We start from the raw sequence: 26,942 nt of genomic DNA on the forward strand, positions 1-26,942 counted from the left end.
GTAGCAGAATGCAATGAACCACGGAGAAAGACAATCATATTGCTGTCAATGGGGTACGTACGCACATGACGTAGATGTTAAGTTCCAAAAATAAAAACACGCAATTTTTCAGGTTTACATAACGTAGCTATTCAACAGGAGAGACTTACTAATCCCAAAACACCTTTTAAAAATGCTTGGCCAATGCTCACTTCAAGAAATAGAAGATAAACTACACTTTTTCATGGCCATAATATCTGTCCGTTGGAAAAACAATTTCGACAGTAAACTTTTTTATTGAAATACAAACCAATCTCCAAAAAATCATACATTTATTTATTGCAAAGCACAGATAAAAATATTATCAAATATGTAGGAGAGTATATACAAAATGAATTCTTAATTAGAAATAGACAATATGATATGTAATCTTATCCACACATGATTTTTAATTTTATTTTATTGTTTTTTTGTTTCTTTCATTTTCTCGCAATATACTAATAGAAAATAGTGTATTTCTAAAGACGCAATAAATTTATTAGTAGTAGTAGTAGTAGTATCATTATCATCATTATTATCATTATCATTATTAAATGCATTCCCCACAGCGTGTTATGCATTCGCCATTACATGGTAGGTATACATCACAACGTGATGGGAAGATGATAATCTCATATTACGCAAATATACTAATTTAATACAATTACTAATTATGATTAGCTACCAGCAAGACATTGCCGTAAACCGACTATCGTGTGATCTGATATTAGATATAGGTAATCCAACAGAAACGTTGACACGATATAGCTATCCGGGAAATCAGAATCTAAACTCAAAATGCCTCCTTTATCAGCCAGTGCATTGTGGATAACAGCCAATGCCTTCGGTATTCTCTCAACATCTCTGTACTCAAAGTATGAACTGTATGTCAGAAGATTTTCTGCAACAGAAGATGGAAATTGTTATAATGAAGACAAGAAGAACGCCGTTCTGTGCAGTCAACATTGTATATTGCAAAAAGCCTATCAGATTTCAAAAAATTCTCTCCATTGAGACTGAAATCCAGGTCATTATAATCTCAGACAACTATTATTAATTATCTGATTAACCCAGTTGTTCTAATTAACCCTCGGTCAGTGTGACAGTGGCTCTTTGGTGCACCATATACATAATGCAATTATTTAATACACAAGTTTAACAATACATGACGTGAAACCATTTTGACCATATAACATTAAACAGATCAAGAATTAGCATATCAAAACCCAGGAACCACAATTGTTTGCAGACAATGGCACAAATCAGACCCAAAACCTGTCCGCCAAAAATATCAAAATGGGAGACACACAGTGAACTGCGTTTGAAAACAAGTCATAGGACTATTTTGATACCGCATAACACATCAGGCAGCTGTCAATAGACTACATTTGAACAGGTCAATCATTAACCATGACTTTCGAAATAGCATCCTCAGCGTCAAGAAACGAAGGAGAAATAAAGAAACTGATCGCAACTATAGAAGGCCCCAATCACAATACAAGACTGCATTTATAAGAAAATGATTTGATATACATGCATACATATGTAGCCAATATACCCCGAGCATAATACATCCGCGCACTCACATACCAACCAGTTTATATGTATTTGATACCGAGCGACGTTATTAAATATGTATGTTCACAAATCATAAAGTTTACAAAACATTTGTATCAGAAAATACGTAACTGCAATTAACCATTTTAATTGTATTTGATTGTAATCATGAATAACAAATAAAAACATTGAATTCATGCAACCTTGAAACACTGAATATTGTACGTTGATTTTGCTCACTGTTTTATGCGGTTTCAATTAAATATGAAAACAATCATTTTCAATATGAAAACGTATATACTCACCATCTTTAGGTGGAAAACGAATAGTTGAATCGACTGGTCGAAGATTTCTGTCTTTAGTAACGGAAATTACGTTTTCATTAAATCCAGTTGGTAAAACATATTTTGCTACCAGTTTGAGCTCCATAAGTCTCGTCATGGCACTCACGATGGATAAGCGAAGGAGATAGTTGTTCTGCAATTCCCATAGTCCGTTTGGCATTGGACTACTTCCTCGAATACCAATCTCGTAATGTAAGCTCCATTCCTTGATTAGCTCTGGGTGCTCTTCAACAAAGTCGCCATATACAAATAGAGTCAGTGGCACGTCTTTCGCATAAGCTTTCAATGTTTCCACAAGAAGACTTGCTGCCTTTAGATTCATACCGATCTCCACAACAATCGAGACAAGTGTTTTTCCATTCATCGTAGGACACTTGTTGTTTATTTCGCCAACTGCACCAGGAACATTGTCTTCTCCCTGAGTTAAATGTGGAGAGATATACAAACATGTGGTTTCATTTGAAACAACTTCATCGGCAGATTGTCAATTATGAAATGATACCTAAATAATGTCTACCTGTGAGTGTGAGAAAAATAAAATATTGAAAATAAACGACATATAATGGTATAAATAGCTCAATTAAATAACGTTCTGGTTCAACATTCATTGAATATTTAAGAACATAACATTTAGAGTTTGATTAATTCCAATTTTGTGGATGTGGTTATAATTCAATGGTGATTACCTGTAATTTGTACAATTCATCGAAATCGGAAAACGATTTTTCTTCTCCAGCCCATGTAATTTGCTTTACTCCTATATCTTTCAATTGTTTATATATCTTTTTCCTTGCTTCCAGGTCGAATCCAGTTGGCTGTGAAGAGTGGTATTCTCCGTAAAATCTGAAAATTACAGTGGCAAGACAAACAGCAATTAGAATTAAAACAGTGGCAAACCATGCTAACATAAGTTATTAAATCAATTCACACACAAAAAAACAATTGAGATTCGCTACAGCGACATATAATCACTCATTGTTGACAGGAAATATTAATATACATAGAGATGTTTATGGTCATTGTGTGAGAAAATGGTAGGTATTCAAATGGAAACAGCGGATACCCTCCATTAATTTGTTCACACCATATACTATGTGGCGTTATGTTTTGCACAAAAAGTGTAATATGATGTATTGTTTGTGACAATTTTTTTTATTCATGATATTTATCGTGCGTGCGCGTGCGTGTTAGAGATTGTAAGACAAAGGACAATCTCTCATTGTGTCTATGCATGTTCTCACTGTGCCTCGCAGGAAAAATATATATAGATCAATCAATGCCCCCCCTCGCAAAAGGCTCATAGGTAGACGCTTGTTTGTAAAAAAAATGACACACATGCGCAGGTGACGACTCCCCCGCTTTAAGTAAAGTGGATTTTCACAGGTGCATAATGTTCAAGTAAATACGTCAACTCAATTGAACTGAGACTGTTTTTTGGGGTTACATACTTCAGGGCTTGCAGCCAAGGAGCGTTGTCAGTAATGTATTTGTCAATATGATTCATATTCCCACAATTGTTGTTGTAAACGTGTGTGTTGCATTGGGAAATTTCTTTGGGAAATTATTAATTGTATATTGTTGATATATAATAGGTAATATTTTTGTAATGGGTGTCCTAAGTAACGGTTCAAAATTAGACCATTCGAGTAATATGCATTAATTTGCACTTACTTATCAATCCACTCAAACGTGTGATCTTTCAACATTTTCTCGAGTATTTCAAATTCAGCGCCTTCAACATCCAATTTAAGAATTACGTAATCTTCTTTTCTTGTGTTCTTCTGAATCCACTGAGATAGGTCAACAGTAGGCACAGTCACACGATGGGATAGTTTTCGATATCCTCCATCTTCTGCATTTTTTTCTTCATCTTTTACGAACAAGGTGCCACCACCCCATTGCATGTCCCTTTCGTTGTTCAGTTTTCCTGGATACCAGGCTCCTTCTAAGTAGGCAGTGAATCCACCTGCAAATTGCGTATATTGAGTGAGTGACAATTTGTTGATTAGGTTGATTCGTTGGATGAGTGGCGATTACAGGGCGAGTGGCGATTGAGTGCATGTGTAGCAATCGGGTTCATGCGAGACGATCGAGTGAGTGTGAGTATGTACGCGAATTTGCTAACGACTGAGCGAGCGACTGAGTGAGTCGGTGAGTACCACTTACCATTTTTTGCAGCGACACCCAATGGAATATTAACGTTAATGCCACTTTGATGTTTATATGCAGCAAAGTATGGTTTTAATCTGTCATCAATTTCGAAGGAATATATTTCATATTCCTTTCCGTTAGGGTAGATTTCTCTGAACAGCAGTACCGACGATGCCATATTAGCTCCACAATCGAGAAAGATTTTTCTTTGACGTTTGATTGAATTTTCTCTTTGATGTTCGATTGGAATTTCTCTTTGATGTTCGATTGGAATTTCTCTTTGATGTTCGATTGAAATTTCTCTTTCACTGGAGCTACAAAAATGTAAACAATGTGATAAGTGAAAGACATTCACATTTATAATTACAATTATTTTATCTTAACGATCATAATTCATCTGTGAGCTTGATTAACAGATCTAAAAAAATGATTACATATTGACATTTGCAATAAATATTACCGCACTCCCCATCTGCATTCTGAAGTAGTTTGTTTTTCAAAAGATATCACAATACGAAATTTGTTGAAAGTTATCATCACTGTAACAGGTAAGCATGTACTAAAATTCAGTTGCATTTCAGAAAACCATCGACACTCCATGGTTACACCAGTTAATATGTTACTTATTGTAAATTCATTATACCACTTTTACTCACAAAATCAGATACATTTATTTATACAACACTATTGAGAATAAATAAACTTCTCGGCTTTGAGGAAGCTGTCAAAGTAAACTTACGAAGTCCATATATGTTTCAATATATAAACTGCCACACAGAGTAACACTAAAGTAAGCACGTTATACGTCTTGGTCCTCTTGATGTTCATTTTGCCAATGTCACTTTTCTATGAATGTAAAATAAAAAATTGGTGAATGCACATGAATACTTTTTCCAGTCAAATCAAAAGTCAGTCACCGTTTTAATGACAATGATAGCATACATATTGGAAATAATAAATTACAGGGAAAAAGGGGCCGGGTTTCAATTTACTTACATTCAGGTTTTACACATCTTGCAAGAGAAGTTTTGACTGTACACACATGATTATTATGGCCAATTAATTAGTCAGAATTGAACAACTGAATTACCTTTCCGTACCCATAGATAGGGCGGAAACATGTATAATAAACTGGTAGTTTTAGTCAGGGAGATAAATAAGAAATCAGAGCTGAAAAAAAACACCCAATTCTTATGTTTTAAACCATTTATTCCTAGGTTTGGGTTAAGATATTTATTTTCTGACAGTGCCTACCAGGTCACATGCCACTAATCAACCAATGACCGCTCGTATCCCACAATTGAAATGCCTTGTAAGAATCAATGAATATTTTTTTCTCAGGTGCTCCCTGTTTAAGGGCGTGATCACCGGGGTCAAAGGTGAGACCAACATGTGGTCCTTTGTTTACTACTTGCGGCTGTGTACCTTTGAGTTTATTCTGTGTGTATTTGGATGTTCTAATCTTGGTGTTTTTCCAGTGATTTCTCTAGGTGCAATCCAAACACAGTAGGTGTGTCTTGTTTACCTGAGATTTGCAAGAGTTTGAGCTGGCCAACATGTTTTTTTTTATGTGGTTGATTACTGGCATGTTTATTTCCCATTTTTGAGCCACGTTTTCAACTGTGTTTATCATTTTTAGATAATATTAATAACAACTTTATTACACAACTAAAACATCAGAGGATTTATTAAGGTAAAGAAAATAACAAGACAAGAATAAACAAATGTAATAAAAACAAACAATAAAACTTAAAAAATAAAGACTAAAGAAATATTAAAATAAAAACTTCACTATTTTCGCAACTTTTAAACAGGGGATTTATAGATACTATCTTTAAGGTATAGTGAAAGAGCTTTTTTTTCATTACCTCAAGAAAAATATCGTCTGGTAAATTAGACTTGAGATCACAAGTATTTTCCTTTCACTTTTAAAGGAAGGACATTTAAGGATAAAATGCTTATCATCATCAAAAGAGTTTATATTGCATCTTTTACATGTTCTGTCACAAAACTTATAGAGAACAATAAGGTGTACACTAATGTAATCTAGAGAACACTGCCGTATACACTAATGTGATCTAGAGAATTATAACGTGTACACTAATGTGATCCAGAGAACAATAATGTGTACACTAATGTTATCTATAGAACACTACCGTATACACTAATGTGATCTGGAAACACTACCATATACACTAATGTGATCTGGAGAACACTACCGTATACACTAATGTGGTCTAGAGAACACTAACGTGTACACTAATGTGATCTGGAGAACAATAACATGTACACTAATGTAATCTAGAGAACACTGCCGTATACACTAATGTGATCTAGAGAATTATAACGTGTACACTAATGTGATCCAGAGAACAATAATGTGTACACTAATGTGATATTGAGAACAATAACATGTACACTAATGTGATCTAGAGAACACTAATGTGTACACTAATGTGATATTGAGAACAATAACGTGTACACTAATGTGATCTAGAGAACTATAACGTGTACACTAATGTGATATTGAGAACAATAACGTGTACACTAATGTGGTCTGAAGAACAATAACGTGTACACTAATGTGATCTGGAGAACAATAACGTATACACTAATGTGATCTGGAGAACAATAACGTGTACACTAATGTGATCTAGAGAACAATAACGTGTACACTAATGTGATCTAGAGCACACTAACGTGTACACTAATGTGATCTAGAGAACAATAACGTGTACACTAATATGATCTAGAGAACAATAACATGTGCACTAATGTGATCTGGAGAACACTAACATATACACTAATGTGATCTAGAGAACACTAACGTGTACACTAATGTGATCTAGAGAACAATAACGTGTACACTAATGTGATCTCGAGAACACTAACGTGTACACTAATGTGAACACTGACGTGTACACTAATGTGATCTCGAGAACACTAACATATACACTAATGTGATCTAGAGAACACTAACGCGTACACTAATGTGATCTAGAGAACAATAACGTGTACACTAATGTGATCCAGAGAACAATAACGTGTACACTAATGTGATCCAGAGAACAATGACTTGTACACTAATGTGATCTCGAGAACACTAACGTGTACACTAATGTGATCCGGAGAACAATAATGTGTACACTAATGTTATCTAGAGAACACTACCGTATACACTAATGTGATCTGGAAACACTACCGTATACACTAATGTGATCTAGAGAACACTACCGTATACACTAATGTTATCTAGAGAACACTACCGTATACACTAATGTGATCTGGAGAACACTACCGTATACACTAATGGGATCTAGAGAACACTAACCTGTACACTAATGTGATCTAGAGAACAATAACGTGTACACTAATGTGATCTAGAGAACAATAACGTGTACACTAATGTGATCTGGAGAACAATATCATGTACACTAATGTGATCTAGAGAACACTAACGTGTACACTAATGTGATCTGGAGAACAATATCATGTACACTAATGTGATCTAGAGAACACTAACGTGTACACTAATGTGATCTGGAGATCTAGAACAATAAAGTATACACTAATGTGATCTAGAGAAGACTAACGTGTACGCTAATGTGATCTCGAGAACAATAACGTGTACACTAATGTGAACACTGACGTGTACACTAATGCGATTTCGAGAACACTAACATATACACTAATGTGATCTAGAGAACACTAACGTGTACACTAATGTGATCTAGAGAACAATAACGTGTACACTAATGTGATCTCGAGAACACTAACGTGTACACTAATGTGATCTCGAGAACAATAACGTGTACACTAATGTGATCCAGAGAACAATAACGTGTACACTAATGTGATCCAGAGAACAATAACGTGTACACTAATGTGATCCAGAGAACAATAACGTGTACACTAATGTGATCTGAAGAACAATAACGTGTACACTAATGTGATCTGAAGAACAATAACGTGTACACTAATGTGATCTAGAGAACACTAACGTGTACACTAATGTGATCTCGAGAACAATAACGAGTACACTAATGTGATCTAGAGAACACTAACGTGTACACTAATGTGATCTAGAGAAAAATAACGTATACACGAATGTGATCTGGAGAACAATAACGTGTACACTAATGTGATCTAGAGAACACTAACGTGTACACTTATGTGATCTCGAGAACAGTAACGTGTACACTAATGTGATCTAGAGAACACTAACGTGTACACTAATGTGATCTCGAGAACAATAACGTGTACACTAATGTGATCTCGAGAACAATAACGTGTACACTAATGTGACCAGGAGAACACTAACGAGTATAATAATGTGATCTAGAGAACAATAACATGTGCACTAATGTGATCTAGAGAACACTAACGTGTACACTAATGTGATCTAGAGAAAAATAACGTATACACGAATGTGATCTGGAGAACAATAACGTGTACACTAATGTGATCTAGAGAACACTAACGTGTACACTTATGTGATCTCGAGAACAGTAACGTGTACACTAATGTGATCTAGAGAACACTAACGTGTACACTAATGTGATCTCGAGAACAATAACGTGTACACTAATGTGATCTCGAGAACAATAACGTGTACACTAATGTGATCTAGAGAACACTAACTTGTACACCAATGTGATCTAAAGAACACGAACGTGTACACTAATGTGATCCAGAGAACAATAACGTGTACACTAATGTTATCTCGAGAACAATAACGTGTACACTAATGTGATCTAGAGAACACTAACGTGTATACTAATGTGATCTAGAGAACACGAACGTGTACACTAATGTGATCTAAAGAACACGAACGTGTACACTAATGTGATCTAAAGAACACGAACGTTTACACTAATGTGTTCGACTCAAGCAGAAAAAAATGGTGATGTGTTGTACACAAGTGGTTGTGATGGAATCACTGTAGTAGGGGGATATCGTTTATTATCAACCTGCCACGATTTAACTCTGCCCTGTCCCTTGTTATGAGCTATCAACGCATATCTTAGCAACGCAACACATGTCAAATTCGTTATTGGCATATATCTTAGCACAACGTAGAAGAGGCCAACTTGCTAGTTAACTAAATTTCGGCGTCCGCTGGCAAAGATTTTACGAAAAAATCGAATTTACCGGAGCTCAAATTTAACGTTTCGTTTATCCAAAGCATATGTTGTATATGGGGGCCCACACAGGAAGTAGGACAGATGAACGGAAATGAAAAACGTGATTGTGAATTTAGCCATAGGAGCTCGAACTTTTCGAGTTGTTAGTTTTCTACGGAAATCCGCTAGAGGGCGCATCCAAAATACCCGGATAACGAAACTGAATGGGGTTTTTATTGAAGTTCTGTATTCTTACATGCGTAAATCAATAGATTGGAAAAGCAAAAAAGTTCCAGAACTCCGCAAATTTCTTCAGGATCGTGGTATAACTTGCAGCAATGTTCGTAAAGCTAAACTTTTTGAAATTGTTGAGTTAGCAAACGAGTTAAATGTTCGCCAAGACTCAAACAATCGTCGTCGTACTGTAAAACACAGTGAGTCGACGATAACTCTGGTAGATCCGTGTAACGTAAACACTTGGCAAAAAAAACCTTCATACTTTGCCTTTGTTTGAAATAGCTGATATGTTCGCATATTTGTTGCATCGAAGTGACTGGACAACAGCCAGACTGAAAGAATGTCGACTTGATAATGGTTATTTACTTCATAATTTCCGTAAAGCTTCATCATGTGCAGAATACAGAATTTATTTTCATTATGGCAGAGTGTATTCGGCAATGATCCATGAAGGAAAATTCTTACAAGCCATGGTTTATTATTAAATCAAACTCTAAAATAGTTTCTGGTGTTTGTAACTGTGTAGTGTAAGTTTGATTTAATATTTTATTCACCAGGCGATCAGCAGATGCAGTTATCACACGTTTTTTCCTTCCGTAGTTATTTTAACTTCAACTTCGCAACAAATGCCATCATAAGGATTCTGAACAAGAAGATTGATGAGGGAATCGGTAACGAGCGAATTTTCCATCAAATCCGACTCAATGTTTTCGTTTGCGCTCGTCTCGGGAAGCTGACAGAGTCTTCGTTTTTCAATCGATGTATAACTGCGGTTGAAAGACGGCTGTCTCCAGTTATTGAACTAAAAAAATACTGGCGCAGGATGGAAAATGCCGTGAACAAAACCGGGAATATAGTTTGGCGTCCACTCAGATTCCCGACGACGCATTCGAATCCACTGGCGTTGAAGTGTTGATTTCTTGGACGAAATAAACTGAATGTAAGAAAAGTTACGCCTTTCATCTCAGGATATTTCGCTGTTTTTTTTTTCTTTTTAATCGAACCCCAGGAATAGCCTATGGCATTACAATACCAGTTAACCATTTTAACCAATTCTTGCAAAACGTTTGTAAAAAATAAGACTTCGGCAACAGTAACTACTAGTATATTGCTTACATCAGACGCCGCTCAATTTTCAACCCCACCACGAACGTTGAACGGACTGTCATCCGGGTACTTTGAGAACGCCCTCTATCGAATTTTGTGAGAAAAATAGTAACTCGGAAATTAGGAATTCAAGCTGGTTGGAAAGTACATGAAAAACAATATATCAGTGCGAAAAGAAAAATGTTTACTTCAGTTTTAAAATGCATTTGGAGAAAAAATGTCTGAAAATAAATAAAAGAAAAATTATTTCACAGTATATCACTGGAAGCTACCAGGCTAGCTGTTGTCGACATGTTACGAGATAAGGTTGAAAATGTTCATTATTCATTTACAGCTGTATGTCGTCCCGCTTGTATGTTTGAAGCGTGTACGTCTTGTATTGTATTGTTTTGTAGTTTGCGAGGCTAGGTGATAGAGCCCTATATTTTAAAATCAATTTTTGAGTATGTTCCAGCATTGACAATGCTAGAAAAGTTTAACACTATCTAGCCATGGAGGTACTTTTCTACCTCCATGATCTAGCCAAGACTGTCTGGGTGAGAAAAATAAAAAAAAAACTCCGAGTGCCCACGAACCTGCATTCTATACCTTAAATATCATCAAATCTGGATGAAATAATGAAAGGAAATTGAACTGGTATGAAAGGGCAGTAAATGTAGCCAGAATGCAAGGGCGGTCTCCAGAGGACAAAATACGTCACAACACATCCACATCATGTCGGTTGCAAAGTGCAACAACTGTGGGTACGGTACTAGTTTGCATGAATGGGCAGGGATAATACATGTAAATTCCGTCCTTCAGTTTGCTGCTTTTTTTGTGCAATGGAAATTGATAGAAGAAACGTGCCACCAAAGGACATTTCTTTCAAGTAAACAAAACAACCTTTATCTTTAAGAAACTGTGAAGACGGAGATCCTTTGAGACAGGCATTCTTGTGAAACAATGGAATACTTCTCCAGGGTATCAGGAGTATTTGTGGTTATTTGAATAGAAAATTACCCCCGCACATTAATGATTGACCTAGTAGTATGGTTGAAGTAGTTTTAGACTCGCTGGAAGTGGACCGGCTGAGGTTTTACCATCACATTACCGGCTTACATACCGGTATTACGGGTCCCACTAATTACATACCGATACATAAAAAGTACATACCGATACCCAAATATGCCAGGAAAAGTAGATATATTGATAGCTCAGACCATTATCTACTCATTGTACCTGAACAAAATAGTCTTAAACCGCGGGTCTGGGTGTATAAAAGGAAAGATGGCCGCCACTTTTCAGTATGCAAATGACACTCAAGCGTGAAACATCGCTTCGGGGTGCTCCGCAAAATCACTCTTTTCGGCAATCTTAACGCCTGTGGTGCTTTATTTTCATGTCGTACACAAACATGAATATGTCCGCGATACAACTGCGATGTTAATTTACGAGTTCGGTGCGATATCAGTGTGATTTCCGCGTAAAAGCGACGGAAAAGCATGATTCAAACAGTCGTTTCGACTGCTCAAACTGGCTGTCAGTCATGGGTTTATGTAAATGTAAGGTGTTAGTCCCGAGTTGTTTGTTCAATCTCTAGGTATGTTTATGTAATTACGGAGTTGATCATGTAAGTGATATCGTGGAGCTAATAAGAAATGATATGCTGTGAGCTGTTTGTCCGTCCGTTCATCTCAGGGGACATCATCGGCGCTCCGTGAAGCGGTCCGACCCGAGCGAGTGCGAATCGCACGAGCTGGGGTGTGCGCGAGAGGGGAGGGACTTTGCGTAAACATACCAATAATTTCTGTAGTGTGTGTGCGCAAAGAAAGACATTCGCGGTTACAGGGCTGGGAAAATAAAAAAAATGGTTTTCACTCTGATATCGATGAAAAGAGTCGAGGGAGTCCCAAATACGTCCCCGACAAATTTCTCTTCGTTCTCGAAATAAATAAATTGAAAGGTCTCACAAAAAATTATAATGTTCCCTGAAACATGTCCCCGCAGTGAAATATTTAGCCCTTTTTGTCACGTACTAGTATGAGCCGGACATATATTCATGTATATTTGGCGTCGGACCCGTGCCGCACAGCCGTATACGTATAATAAAGTTTTTTTTTGTTTTTGTTTTTTTGACGTTGCATAACGTCATTATTGCCTAGACGACAAGACACATTATGGCAAACGTTGTACGACAACTACATTGTGTAGGTCATTCAAATAAACTACAGTTATTTCATGATGCAAGTAATTGACAATACGGTAGTTCTCTTTTTGGAATATTTGTTGGCCCTGAAAAGGGCCGTTTGGTTCGTTTGTATCAATGAAAGACACATATTTTTCAGTACCAGAGATAACCCATATAAGGCACGCCTGGGAGATTGGGATACAGTCCGCGTATCTGTCTTACAACACACTCCGGCATCACTTCTCTTTGTGTTACCACAACGTCATCAGCCCTCATAAGTTGTGACTTGCGCTGGATGTATCTTTCGTCAGTCCACGCATTTCGTCGTCCGAGCATCGTCCAATACTTTTTGTATAAACGACGCCTAATAGCAGCAGCAGCAGACTTTTCGGCAACGGATTTTTGCCAAAAGTTTACTTATAACTATTTATTCATGATCCGCACGTTGCATGTTCGATGTATCTATATTGATTTACTCATAACTTTGCCTATTTAGATTTTTAATAATAACTGGCTTGTTGCAACTACGTACTCATTATATTTATAAATAAACCCACGGCAACATAGCACAGTACGTAGTATGAATACATCGCGCTCGTAACGTACGGGTTGTGAATTAATAAATACATTGTATAAAAAGTCGCACTTGTAACATATTAGTACAATAGCAAGAAAGCAAAGGCATGAGCTCAATTCAGAGAGAACCTTACAATGCCGTAACGCCATTTACAGAAATTGTGCTTTACAGTCGACCACGAGCAAAACAAACACAGAAAACGGCTTTCAAAAGAGTACGTAGGCCCAGTGAACGTCGAACAACGGGATTCAGCAAGTCCTTTCAAATCAGATAATAGCGTAATGCATGATGTTAGCTTACGGAATTAACGCCTTCAGTTGAAATGATAACAGCTGTGTACCAAGTAAACAACTGGGCGGACCATGCAAATTGCATTTCCCATGATGCACTGGTGCAATTCCTGGGATTGCGGAGCCGCGCTTTAACTGTTCGTTTGTGATTTTTTCCTGGGTAAAAACATCCAAAACCCGTCATATGTATTTTTATTTAAAATCCTATGATTAGTAAATGGTAATGGCAGTCAGCATAACCATTTTTATTGTACAAATGTGGGTATTTTGATATCGGTATGTACCCACAAGCTATCGGTCGGTGATGCTGATGGCAGGTATGTGTCAAGAACCATGGAGCTCCATGCAAGAACGTACCCAGTACGTATCGACAACAATGGGAAAAAACATGGCGGTCAAGGCCGTAGGTGTCAAGAACGTACCGTTATATAATTTGGGTAAAAACACCCGAAACCCGTCATATATATTCTTTATTTGAGTTGTTATGATTAGTAAATGGTAATGGCAATCAGCATAACCATTTTTATTGTACAATAGATGGTATTTAGTTATCGGTATGTACCCACCAGCTATCGGTCGGTTTTTACTTCCGGGGTACAGTCACTTCGCCCGAAATCCACTTCGCCCGAACTCCTTCGCCCGATTACCAGTTCGCCCAATTACCGGCTCGCCCAATTACCGGTTCGCCCGTTTTCCTTTTCGCCCGATTTACCGATGTTACACACTAGGCCTACTGGGGGTTTCGATTCGAAATGTACATCTGGTAAAATGCATAAAATCTACCATATGATCGCATTTTAGTCAGGGTTTTCTTGCCGATGCAAACACTGCAACTGATGTCCGCCATTGCGGGTAGTCATCCCCATTCACAATAGAGGGGTGGCCGACAGGCAATGGGACAGGTATGCATCGGCCGTCATACACAGATTTTTCACTTGTTTCACCATCGGTGATATATTATTTCCTCTTTTTTAATATATATATATTATTTCCTCTTTTTTTACAGTCAGAGAAATGGTTAATGTGGCACGACGAATATCAATAGTACATTCGTTGTCATTGCGACCTGGTTTTTTTAGAAAAAAAAACCTTGCAACTTAGCACAGTATTTCCACATTTACTTTTATTTAGTCGTTTAGTCGTATTTAACCGATGCAATTATTACACTGGTATAAAATGCGCGAATTAAAATTAATTCTACCGTACACAACAATGAAACTATTGTAACAGTATTTTATTAAAACGTCGACGGTGATTCGCGAGTTATATTAGTCAAGTTGATAAACGACGAGGTTGGCTTTAGGTGAAGAATAACTCAACCACACCTTAAAAGACGTAAAATCTCTTGAAACAAATAGAAAAAATGCACGTGGTACGGAAGACTTACTAACTTGTTTCTCATAACGATATTCACTGGATTGACATAAATGGCCACACATGTTACTAGTGTATTATTGTCTCATTGTGTTATTCTTTGATCTTAGTTGTGAACATCTAGTGTTAATTTGTGTCAATCACTTACGTTTATAGGCAACCTTTGATCTTGAATGCCTATTCATTGGTGTTTTGTTAAGTGTTTAATTCTATATATTGTTGAGGGATGCCTTTGATTTTTACATAAGATAAGTCTTGTTCATTTAGTTTTAAATCTTTGATATAGATTGGTGGATTGATGGACAGGAAAGGGCAAAAGTAAACATCAAGCATTATTACACAGTATTTTTGTTATTTTTCATTATTTATTAAATATTTACCAAAAGAGAAACACATTAAATGCGTACAATAGACAAGATCAAAGGATGCCACTCCATTAACTATAGGATTGACACAAATTAACACCTGTTGATCACACCTAAGAACATACCCCCCATATCCCCCATGAGACCATTAACATACTCTAAAAATAATAGCAGAAAATATGTGTTGCCATTTATTTTACATGCAAATACTGACAATGTGCAAGCATTGGTGATAAAAAACAATTGTTTTTCACTATGGGTTGTTTTTCCTAAGGGGTTTTCTTTCCGGACCCCTAACGTAACATGGGGCGATTTTTTAATTATCAGTGGGACTGATATAATGCGACTTAACATAACATGGGACGATTTTTTAATTATCAGTGGGACCATGGAATTATAGTTCCATGGTGGGACTGATACTTTTCCATTTTTTGCTTGAATTTTTAACGTTATAAATGGCTTTAATTTTAGGAATTGGCTTTATGTTGTGTGGCGGACGCGCTATTATCAAAGAGATGGCCGATTTCTGTGTCCGTCTCATAGCTTGTTAAATAGAGGAAATAGGTGTTAAGTATTAGCACAATATCATTGAGTGTTAATGTTCTCACCCGCGTATTTCGTCCATTGGTAAACAAAATTGCGTGTCCAGCCAATCGCTGATCTCGATTTAGCCTACCAGTGACGTCACAGTGAACGCTCGTATGAGGGCCCCTTAATTTTATCGTGGACACTCCCACAGGACAAGATATGATGCACTAGCCAATCACAGCGTCCAAATAGTGTTTATAATGACGTCGTTTTGAGAGTACTACAACCACTTCGATTGATATCCATCAAGAGAACATCTCTGCCAGACTTTTTCAACAACAGCGCTATTATTATTGACTGTTCGACACTACTGATTATCAAGCACTTTCAAGTTTTATATATCTCAGCACTATAGTTTATTAATTAAGCACTTTCAAGTTTTATATATCTCAGCACTATAGTTTATTAATTAAGCACTTTCAAGTTTTATATATCTCAACATTATAGTTTATTAATTAAGCACTTTCAAGTTTTATATATCTCAACATTATAGTTCATTAATTAAGCACTTTCAAGTTTTATATATCTCAACATTATAGTTCATTAATTAAGCACTTTCAAGTTTTATATATCATACCAGTTCAGTTAAGCACCTTCAAGTTATATAAGGCATATTTATTTATTTATTTTTGTCGTTATACCGAACAGCACTAATTTATTTAAATTTCGACCATACTTTTAAATTGAAATAGAAACACAACATTGTATATAATTACTATAGTATTAGGGCCAGAATTACACTAATTTATTTAAATTTCGACCATACTTTTAAATTGAAATAGAAACACAACGTTGTATATAATTACTATAGTATTAGGGCCAGAATTACACTAATTTATTTTAAATTTCGACCATACCTTTAAATTGAAATAGAAACACAACATTGTATATAATTAATATAGTACTAGGGCCAGAATTACACTAATTTATTTTAAATTTCGACCATACTTTTAAATTGAAATAGAAACACAACATTGTATATACCGTAATTAATATAGTATTAGGGCCTGATTTAACTTAGGTGTCCTGATGTGATTGGAAGTATATTAACATTTTGCTAAAGCAGTTTTAATTTATTCGCCATAACTATTTTCAAATATTTTGTCTGGAAGTTTGTTTCTAGGTTGAGTTTAATTTTTTTCAAGACATTTTATCACTGAATAATAAAATTATTATTACATTATTTTTAAAAAAAGAATCAAAGATGTAAATTTTTAATTTGTATTTCAATTTCTACGTAGACATTCCATATGTAATACATGTACTAATATATATATTTTTGGTATTTGTGATTTCTTGTAATTGTCTTGTACAGTGTGTGTTTTTATATTGCTCGATTGTATTAGCACCTGGTGTGCCACTTTATTTTTATTCCAGGGTAAATAAATAAATGTAATGTAAATGTAAATTATGCATTATATCTTTACTTTCATTGCTCCCCTCTTCCAGGAAACAAAAAGTTCATGCAATATTGGAAGTGAAACTGGGGAAAACAAACACAATACTATAAAAATATTTCAAAAGTTTTTCCTCAACTCAATTTGTTGAATTGTTGTAGCTCTGTGTTTTACTGTGTCAAGTTACCAAAAAATGCTAATATTAAAGGAAAAATAAAGTTTTATCAGATTGGAATTACATTAAAAACAGAGGTTTACATTCTTATACAAAAAAATGTGTTTTTAAAGGGTCACGGTGCATTTAACTAAAGGAACTACCACCATCAAACAAAAAGGTGTGACTGTCCCTCAACTCATTGTTTCCTCCCGATACACAAATGGTATGACCCACACAAGATGGCCGCAACGGCATAAAATTACGTTACAACCCCGTTGTAAACTTCACGTTCGTCACCTTATAAAAACAAATTTCGACTTCTACGTTATCTTGTTTTGACTACACGTAAATACCAAACATACGAGGAATCAGGCGAACTGGTAATCGGGCGAAATGGCAATCGGGCGAACAGGTAATCGGGCGAAACCGTTCGGGCGAAGTGGTAAATGGGCGAAATGCCCCCAATTCTTACTTCCATGGTCATGCCGATGGTCGGTATGTGTCAAGAACAAAGCCAACAATGGGGAAAACATGGCGGCCTTATCGGTAGGCCAAAAAAGGCCTGTTTTCTCGTCAATCCTGACCTGTACAGTTGAATTGAACATAATTGTAACTATTTCAATCTGTACACTTTAATATAACCAGAGAAAATAGACGATAAGCCAACATATACATCTTGCTAGAAGGTTACAAACTCGTGAGTATTCGGGTATCATGAATAGTTCAAGACTGAAAGTGGTCAACAATAACACGTAAAATCATCGGTCGATTTTCTTAACCACTCTACACTTTAACGAAATCACTCACCTTGCCTTCAGACGTATAATAGAAGTTTCTTTAAAATTGTTGAACGAGACGATAATAAAAGGTCCGATCGCAGACAAGTCGTGACGGTGACAACATAGAGTTGAAAGTGATGACGTCACTGTGAAACGCATCGCCTGGTTGGTTGAGATATTAACACCTTTAGACAATAGCGTTTCTTAACCGGGTGTTGAGGGACGGGGGTTTATCCTAAAACATTTGTCAAGGGACAATTTCGAAAAGTAAAAGTTCAGAAAGGATAAAATACATCATTTTATTATGCTCAAATTCTGTAAATGAGATAACAAAAATAGGGAGAAAGTGCACAGGTACTGGCAGTGTGATTTAAAAAAAAAATCCCAGATTTGGAACAGTAATGACCGATGCGATGTTGAGATTAGAAACCGAGAATAAAAATACTGAGTGAATGTCTCACTTACTTATTTAGTGGTACACACGTGTTAAAGTCCTTTTGTAGTTCTTTCGGGAAAGGGGTGGATATTTTCTGGTCAGTGGCTAGGGAATCAGAAGTCAACGGGCTTGACGATGGAGGGGAATCGCTCACTCGACTTGGCTGCTTGAGTTTCGGGGTCACGGCGAATGTGTCACAAAATCAACACTCATGCACATATACCGGTACAGGCAAGACATAGAGGATCTCCAATGAGTGACCGTGTAATATCGGATTTATTAAACTCGTTTAATAAATCCGATATTACACGGTCACGAATTTGAGATCCTATTTATCACATGTATTCTTTTTTGTTGTAATTCAAAGCCAAATGTTTCCACTCAGGCTGTCGTCGGCAGCCGAAATCGACAACGCAAACACTGGGCGCATTGATTCGGTCGAACAAGTAAAAGTGAAGAGTCATTGAAGAGACAAAAGCGATCAAAAAGAACTTTAATAAAGGTCCAAACACCAAACTAGTTAGAATACAAATAAACAAATTACATTATTTTTAACTTAAACACTTAAAGCGAAAAACGAAAGCAGTAAAAACTATTAAATACATCAAAAAGCTGTAGGAACTACAAGTATTTATCGGGGGTTTCCCGGTCACTCCATGACGTCATTGACATGGTCCACGAGATCAAACATGGAAGTCAACGCTGCGTCGATTGAAAGTTATTATTTAGTTCTCATCTGATGACTGAGAGGAATCAAACACATATATCCGACGTCTTTTCGGTGGAATTGTTGAACTATCATTGTTGGCAATGTTGTAATGTACGTGTACATTAAATACTCCGCCGGAAATGGGGCCTCCAAATATCGGTGTGGATTGTGAACTCAAGGTCGAGGCACGATGGCTGATATTGGTTGATGTCAACTGGGACGCGATGTTACGTTGTGGTTGAGGTTGCATAACAGAAGGTATTGATGTTTGGCACGGGTTTGATGTGCTATAGTTAGGGGTGGCTACTTGATTATTCAAAATGCCAGAAATTTCTCTGTGTTGGTTTTCTGATATAGTGCTGTAGGCATTGACGGACTGAATGTTACGATGACCGGAGATCTGCATTATTTGTGTCGGTGGTATATTTTGGTCACTTAATTTCTGGATGAGATGCTTTCTGGCACTATGATTTGTGAGGCGTTTGTTTGGGGGTAAATTTGCTGCAGTTGCCATATTTTTCATCAGGGAACCTATTTTATTAATTCCGATAGGCTGGTGACGGAACCACTGCTCACCCGGTCTGGGCAGTCCGCGAGAATGCGTGGCGATGTAGTATGGGTCGTTACTATTTGTGTAACTAGCTGGTCGTAAACTGAGGTATTTTTTGAAAATAGCAACTGGACATCTTCTGGGATTCGCAGGGACGTCCCACATCTTTGGCTTCACTTTTCTGGTATCCCTTGGATTTTCTCCAGTCCGAGTTTTAGTTTGCCGTTCAGAGAACTCAAGATATTCGCGACCGCTACTATCAGTACATAGGCTCACATCTCCCCAACACATGTTACGGTGCTCGGTATTACCCCTCAGACCAAAATGTACTGTGTTATAAAACCACATGGTATTTATTATGGCTTCAGGACTGTGGGACCCAAACTGTCCCGATTCCCACAGAATTTCGATTTCCTCATCTGTAGCCGCCTCAGCTGTTCGCGGTAGGTTGCCCTTACCATCTTTCTTTAATTTCTTCTGTTTTGCTTTTATTGTTTCCCGCACCTCATTAAACTCAATACTACTGATCAGTGAATACATGTATTTGTGTCGTTTCAGGTGACGTTCAAAGCTAGAAAGCATAGATCTTAAGGAAGTAGGCTCGTAGTCATCACCGCTTGGTTTACGGACACTGATAAAGAATTTGCATAGAATTGTTTCCAGTTCTTTTGGAGGGATTTCGTTGATTTCTCTAGCTTCTTTTATTTCTGGTGTCTTCAAAAATTGGCCCAGTAATCTCATATCATATAGAGTTTTCTTGGCTGTGTTTTTGTTTTGTTGACTTTCGATTGTTCTTCTGACATCGTCATCGGTGACTGGCACAAATCTACATGGTCGTGAAGGCCCGGCCTCGGCGCCGTCGCTGTCAGTGGTCTGTGCTGTCGCTTCACCCAAGGAAGCATTTTCTGTGACGAAAAGAAATGTTACATTTGTTATTATAAATATAAAAATAAATTCATGTTGTGGAATCATTTTATTTAGTACTCGCAGTATTGTGATGTATTTTTACCCAATGCATTATGCGATCGTACAATACGCCGAGTGATCATGATTTCAGTTTATCAGTTCTGACGGAAGAAAAAAAACGTAAACGTACCTTCACTTGGTCTTTCTTGCTCATTATTCATAAATTCTGTCACGTCTATATCAAATGTATTGACTAAGTCGCCCATATGTATCATGATTTTGAACGTTCGATCAGCTGAAGGTTTGTTTACTTTGAGATGCAAATTTGTACGATTGACAGCAGACGAAACATTGTCATGCCCGAACTATTTTCGGGTTGGGAGAATTGAGACTGTGATTAATATCTTTAATATTTTGTTTATTTAACAGCGATAAAATCAGAGATTATATAGCATCTAAAAATCTAATAAGTATAATATGTAATAATTTCTACATAATTTGTCATTAAAATCTGCCTCATCATAAGTGTTGCATAATTCAGTACTAACTTTGCTGATTAGGTCAAAGGTGAAATTAGCTGTATTGGCCAATCACATCACAGACTTAAAGTGTGACGTCACTTTCAAAGTGTGTAATACCAAAAATATCACACGGGTGTTATTACACCGAAAGTGCATGATACATGTGATACAGGCAAGACACGTAGTTATCGTTCGTTTCACACTCGTCTATTGGATTAAAACACTGAGTTGGGGAAGCACACGAGGTTGACACGCTGATAGCTGCTTGTTTATATTGCTGCTATTTACGTGATGTTGATCATGTGACCAACTATCTCCCTTGGCAGATGGAAAGTACCTACCATGCTTGGCAGAGAATGTCGACACATTTTAAAGGGGAGCGCTACGTTGGTTTAGCTTGGTGTATCAATGCCGTGTAAATAAATCCCACTTTGAAAACGCTTTGAGTCATACATGAATACATGTGCTATTGAGCAATGATTTCTGAGGGCGATACATCTAACGACTTTCACAGAAAAAAAACAACAACATGTCATTGAATAAAATAAATTAACAATAACAACACATACAATTTCAAAAAAATGTCTGGAATTGGTGATTATCACTTCCAAATACCAGTTTACATCGAAATGACATAAATTGTTTATCGATAACCTAGTGTATCTTTTATAGATCCGGCACAATTAAAGCAGGGGGGTCGTCACCTGCGCATGCGTCAGATGGCCATAGCGTGCATAACAGCTCAGAAAAAAATGTAGGGATTGTTGTAGACTAGTACGCAATTGACGTCGGCCAGGGAGATGTAACGTTTACACAGCTATACGAGAGATTGGTAGCGGCAAGCGAGTTTCGCCCAGACAACTTTAAGGACATATTGTCCAGAGTGGCTGTCCCGCATTTCTTCTTCTTTTTTTTTTCATTTTCTGATTCGGATAATTTGCTTGTACACACAGTCAGTAATATTTTGATCATATGACGAATTTTCATCAAGATGTACATGTACATAATTTGTTGGTGTTTTTTTTTTTTTTTTTTTTTTTTCCAATATTGAGCCTCTTGTAATGTGTTACATAGTTGAAGTGTCACTTTAAAAGCTGTAGTTTGAATGTCAAAAAAGTTAATTTCCAGGTTGCTGTTGACAAACTTATTTTTCATTTTTAATTAAATTTTCAATACAACACAGTAAGTTTTTCTTTATTATTGAGTTGATGTGTATGCCTTTGGCAAAGCTAACATCTGCCTTATTCTCTTGCCTTTTCAAAATCAAAGGTGATGATACCTGTGACAGTAATACAGTACGAGATGTGTATATCAACATGTGCCTCCTACAAATAAAGACTTGTTGTTGTTGTTGTTGTTTTGATACACTGTGTTTCGTGGTTCAATTCGTAATACCAGCTCCGTAGTCCTGTGGTTTTAGCATCATTTTTTATTTGGCAGATGTTTTTTTTCGCCCTCTCGCATTAGTTTTGGGTTTTAAGAGGATGTCCATCCATAAAATTAAATCAATGTGGCCTAATGACAAAAAAATAGTAGGAGGTATTTATTTTTTTCGTAGAAAGCTTTTTCCATGAACCGATTACAGCTTTGAAATGAGCTGAAATATTGCATGTAGACAGGACACTACACTGCACAACAAATGTCATACCCTCGGCTACTTAGATTTGAAACTGAATGAGAGGCAATACTTAACTTCAAAACAACGTATTTGTCAAACAAAAAGTCTGGTCGCAAGTTATTTACACTAGTTCCCATTGGTTCACAATAATGTCTTTCAGACATGGGCCTTTCAGACATATTATCACTGACCCACTTTCAACACTGCAGGCACGTAATTATATTGTCTCTTTGGATGTATTTATGAATTCAAGACATTGAAACCACCGAATCTTAGTTTACCATGCAAAATGGTACATTTTACATGGTTTTTAAAAACCATGATATAAATTACGGTGAAAAATTTGGTTGTACCGTCAAAGTTGAGATTAAAAGTCATTAAAATTATCGATGATTCAACTATGGGTGGTGGTGGTTGTGCTCGAGCTTTCTACGAATCGTGAGAGAATACGCTCTAATTTGCGTCTATGACATTGAGCCGGCTGTACCGACGATCAGCGTAACCGAACAAGTTATCAACCAAGCATCACCTGCAATGCCTATTGGTGAACATCGCTAGCTCTTTTGGAATATTTTCTGACACGTATTTTCTACACATGTAAGCACTGACTATAAATCATGGCGACAAATGCTAATGGTGATGACGTCAAGCCGATCTTCATGATTTTGAATGAGATCCATGACGGTACGAAGGACGATTATGTATCACAAGAAGAAGTGTACCTAACCGCAGACGAAATAGTACCTGCTACGAACCTACGATGCATCCAGTTTGCAAGTGGTATTTGTAGAATATACATGAAAGGTTTAGCCACCATCCCATTAAAATTACCCATGATTCAACTATGGGTGGCAACTTGACAATGGGTATAACATCTGACATAATAACAAAATTCTGTTTATCCTACAACATTTGTCAAGGGACAATATTGAAAAGTAAAAGTTCAGAAAGAATGAAATATATCGTTTTATTATGCTCAAATTCTGTAAATGAGATAAAAAAAAAATTAGGGAGAATGTGTGTACCCGCACAGGGTACTGGCAGTGTGATTTAAAAAAAATACCAGATTCGAAACAGTTGCGAAATTCACAGTAATGACCGATGCAGCAAGCCGGCGGACATGTTGAGATTAGAAACCGAAAATAAAAATACTGAGTAAATGTCTCACTTACTTATTTAGTGGTACACACGATTTGTGCGTTTACAGATTTCTAAATAAGAATTAATCTGTATTCATGTAATGTGCGAAAAGTAATGAGGTAAGTGACATATTAAAAAATCGGAATTATGGAAGAGATTAATTTTCTTGAACTCTGCCCTGGTGTATTGGTGGGCAAACGAGATGGAACAAAGATTCTGTGTTGGTTATTGTAAATTGAATCAAGCAACTACATTTGACACAGCCTGAGAGCCACCCCCCCCCCATAACTGAATATATATATGTTAAGGTGCACAAAGATATGCATTGCTCTAAAATTGACCTATCGAATGGTCAATGTAGGTCGAGGTGGCTGAGAACTCAAAGGCTTTTGTCTGCCTCTACAACGCTGTCTGGCGTACGGTTGTTCCTATGTCTAGTTGCATGTTATGCATTACTGCGTTGGTTGTCTGGGGTTGATGGCAATGTTGAAAATAATTTGGTACATATGCAGGTTTTTAATTGGCTAAGGTCAGCCAATATAACTGCCAAACTCTTCAAAAGCAAAGTTGTTTACACCATAGACCTTTCTAAGGTCTATGGTTACACAACAGTGGACAGTGGTATTATTGGGAAATGATGACCTAAAAACAAGTGAGCATCTCATCAATAGTGAATTCACTGAACCTAGAACAAAGGTTGGTGAGGTAATCTATTCAAGTAGCGATTAACCAGACCATTCTTATGGGCACTGGAAAGGGCACTCTCTATAGCTGGATTCAAGGCCAGCAAGACATGTATATAAATTGATTATTATGACGCAAATCCTAAACATACATTTTTCGATTGGAACATAACATATTCTGTATTCACCAAAAAAAAAAACGTTGCTCTGTTTCTAGACACACAACGGTCTCGAAACAAACATAATCACTATCACTAATTCAGTCCAGTGGTTGGGTTATTTATTAGAGACGCCCGTGGAACCAAAATTTGGGATGTGAATTACTCCGGCGAAGAAATTTCGATGATAATAGCCAAGGGGACGAGGAACTGCATTTAAAAAAACATGGTTTATATATATACGTTATACAACTATTGGCAAGTGACCGACAAGTCGTACTGAGATTCCAGGCCCGTAATTGCTTCCTGAGATCGGTCGGTGTTTGATTGGAAACACCGTTACGGTTGACATTTCTATCAGCATATGATAGATTGACCTTCTACGGTGAATGCGGCTCACACAAATGAGTGTCCACACCCAAACCTGACCGCCGAACACGGCCTGCAGTTCACACGAATGAATAAATGAATTCAAGAATTGACAACCCGGGATTCGAGCGACAGATTCCTTTTCCGGGCATTGAAAAAGAAAGTCACTGATTATGAAAGAGATTAATTTTAAGTTAATCTAGTTAAAGATGAAAGTCGAAAAGAAAATATTCGTTGCGTTCTTTGTGGTCACAATTCCGTCATGGAATTGTTGATTCGTAATTCGCGAATTACCCTAATCGTTACCACTAACACACATTGATTACCGGAATAAAAGATGGCCGTTTTAAGTGTCGCAACTGATGCTCTTTTCTATACCACATGTTGCGTTTCATTTCGATACATCGTAGACAGTTTCTTTCTAAAATATATGGATAAATACACCTTCTAAAATGATACGACTAATATCCGCCTTTCCGCCTTTGTTTTCAATTATTGAGAGATGACGATTTGCTATAACAATATAAACATTTTTGCTGGTGTAAATAAATAACGTATTTATACGCGTTCTATACGTTGCCATGATTCCACATTGAATATGAGACGCGACGATCAACCCCTTTATGAATGACGTTGCCCAAGGATGTAAGCATTAAAAAAACGTCTTACTTTCCAAAGTTCGTATTCTTGACTGTGACCGATCCTGGACGTACTTTTTTAGACAGACGACTGCAGTTTTCGGAACGCAGCCTCACTTGCGGTACTTGACTGAACAGCAGAACAGAGGCACCGTCAGGGCGTCGCAGACACGTGACGTTCAATCGAGGTGTCGTTTTGTCCGGTGTGTACCGGTATGTACATGAATTTGTATGCAAGTATGTCACACCCTTTCTTTCTTTCTATGTGTTTCTTTATGAGATGGTGATATTTGAAACGAGGTGTCGGATTTTTTAGTGCCTCATATCTTGAGATATAGTTCGTCGAACTTTACGGACTAAATTTCATGAATGTATGCATGATCTTGTGGCCAGAACACACACGTACAACTCACAGGGACGTCCATAGACCCTTTTCTTAAGTCGATCGCCATTTATTTCTATGTTGATCCAGTGCCATGCTGAGAGATGAAATCGGCACATGAATTTGTATGCAAATATGTCACACCCGTCCTTTCTTTCTATGTGTTTCTTTATGAGATGGTGATATTTGAAACGAGGTGTCGGATTTTTTAGTGCCTCATATCTTGAGATATAGTTCGTCGAACTTTACGGACTAAATTTCATGAATGTATGCATGATCTTGTGGCCAGAACACACACATACAACTCACAGGGACGTCCATAGACCCCTTTCTTAAGTCGATCGCCATTTATTTCTATGTTGATCCAGTGCCATGCTGAGAGATGAAATCTGCGCTATGGTTATGAAGTATTCATGATTGGTTTGTTTTGTTTGTTTTTTTTGTTTTTTTTGGCACTTCACTTGTTGACCACTGTCTTCCATAGAGTAGCTGTAGACACAATTTGGAACAATATCTTAGTTTTACGTACTGGAAAATACACGCATGCAACGGATATATTGTGTATTTAAGATATCTTGTATTTCTCTTTGCTCGATCACAG

At 37.0% G+C, this 26,942-nt stretch overlaps 1 protein-coding gene across 2 annotated transcripts; it reads right to left on the reverse strand.

Moving 5' to 3' along the window:
• Positions 1-217: 217 nt before the first annotated feature.
• LOC144342245 (uncharacterized) lies at positions 218-26,079 on the reverse strand. Of its 2 annotated transcripts, none has more exons than XM_085499180.1 (7): positions 25,991-26,079; positions 4,810-4,916; positions 4,086-4,384; positions 3,591-3,885; positions 2,606-2,762; positions 1,881-2,337; positions 218-919 (listed from the first exon to the last, which is right to left on the reverse strand). In XM_085499180.1, the coding sequence occupies exons 2-7, from the start codon at positions 4,896-4,898 to the stop codon at positions 696-698; spliced, it is 1,521 nt and encodes a 506-aa protein (XP_085355306.1). In that variant the 5' UTR covers positions 4,899-4,916; positions 25,991-26,079; the 3' UTR covers positions 218-695. The 2 variants fall into 2 exon arrangements, with proteins under 2 accessions (XP_085355306.1, XP_085355305.1); XM_085499179.1 differs by lacking the exon at positions 25,991-26,079 and adding an exon at positions 18,260-18,370.
• Between the last annotated feature and the right edge of the window lie 863 nt (positions 26,080-26,942).

Source organism: Saccoglossus kowalevskii, chromosome 5 (genome assembly GCF_978046115.1).
Source record: "Saccoglossus kowalevskii chromosome 5, keSacKowa6.1, whole genome shotgun sequence".
NCBI lineage: Eukaryota > Metazoa > Hemichordata > Enteropneusta > Harrimaniidae > Saccoglossus > Saccoglossus kowalevskii.

What these genes read in the sequence shown, in the direction of transcription:
- LOC144342245 (XM_085499180.1), bottom strand. Translation starts at nt 4,898, where the DNA reads ATGAACATCAAGAGGACCAAGACGTATAACGTGCTTACTTTAGTGTTA. An exon ending in ACGTTTGAGTGGATTGATAA is followed by an intron (nt 2,763 to 3,590) that starts GTAAGTGCAAAT and finishes TGTAATTTTCAG; the next exon opens with ATTTTACGGAGAATACCACT. An exon ending in ATGAATTGTACAAATTACAG is followed by an intron (nt 2,338 to 2,605) that starts GTAATCACCATT and finishes CATTTAACTCAG; the next exon opens with GGAGAAGACAATGTTCCTGG.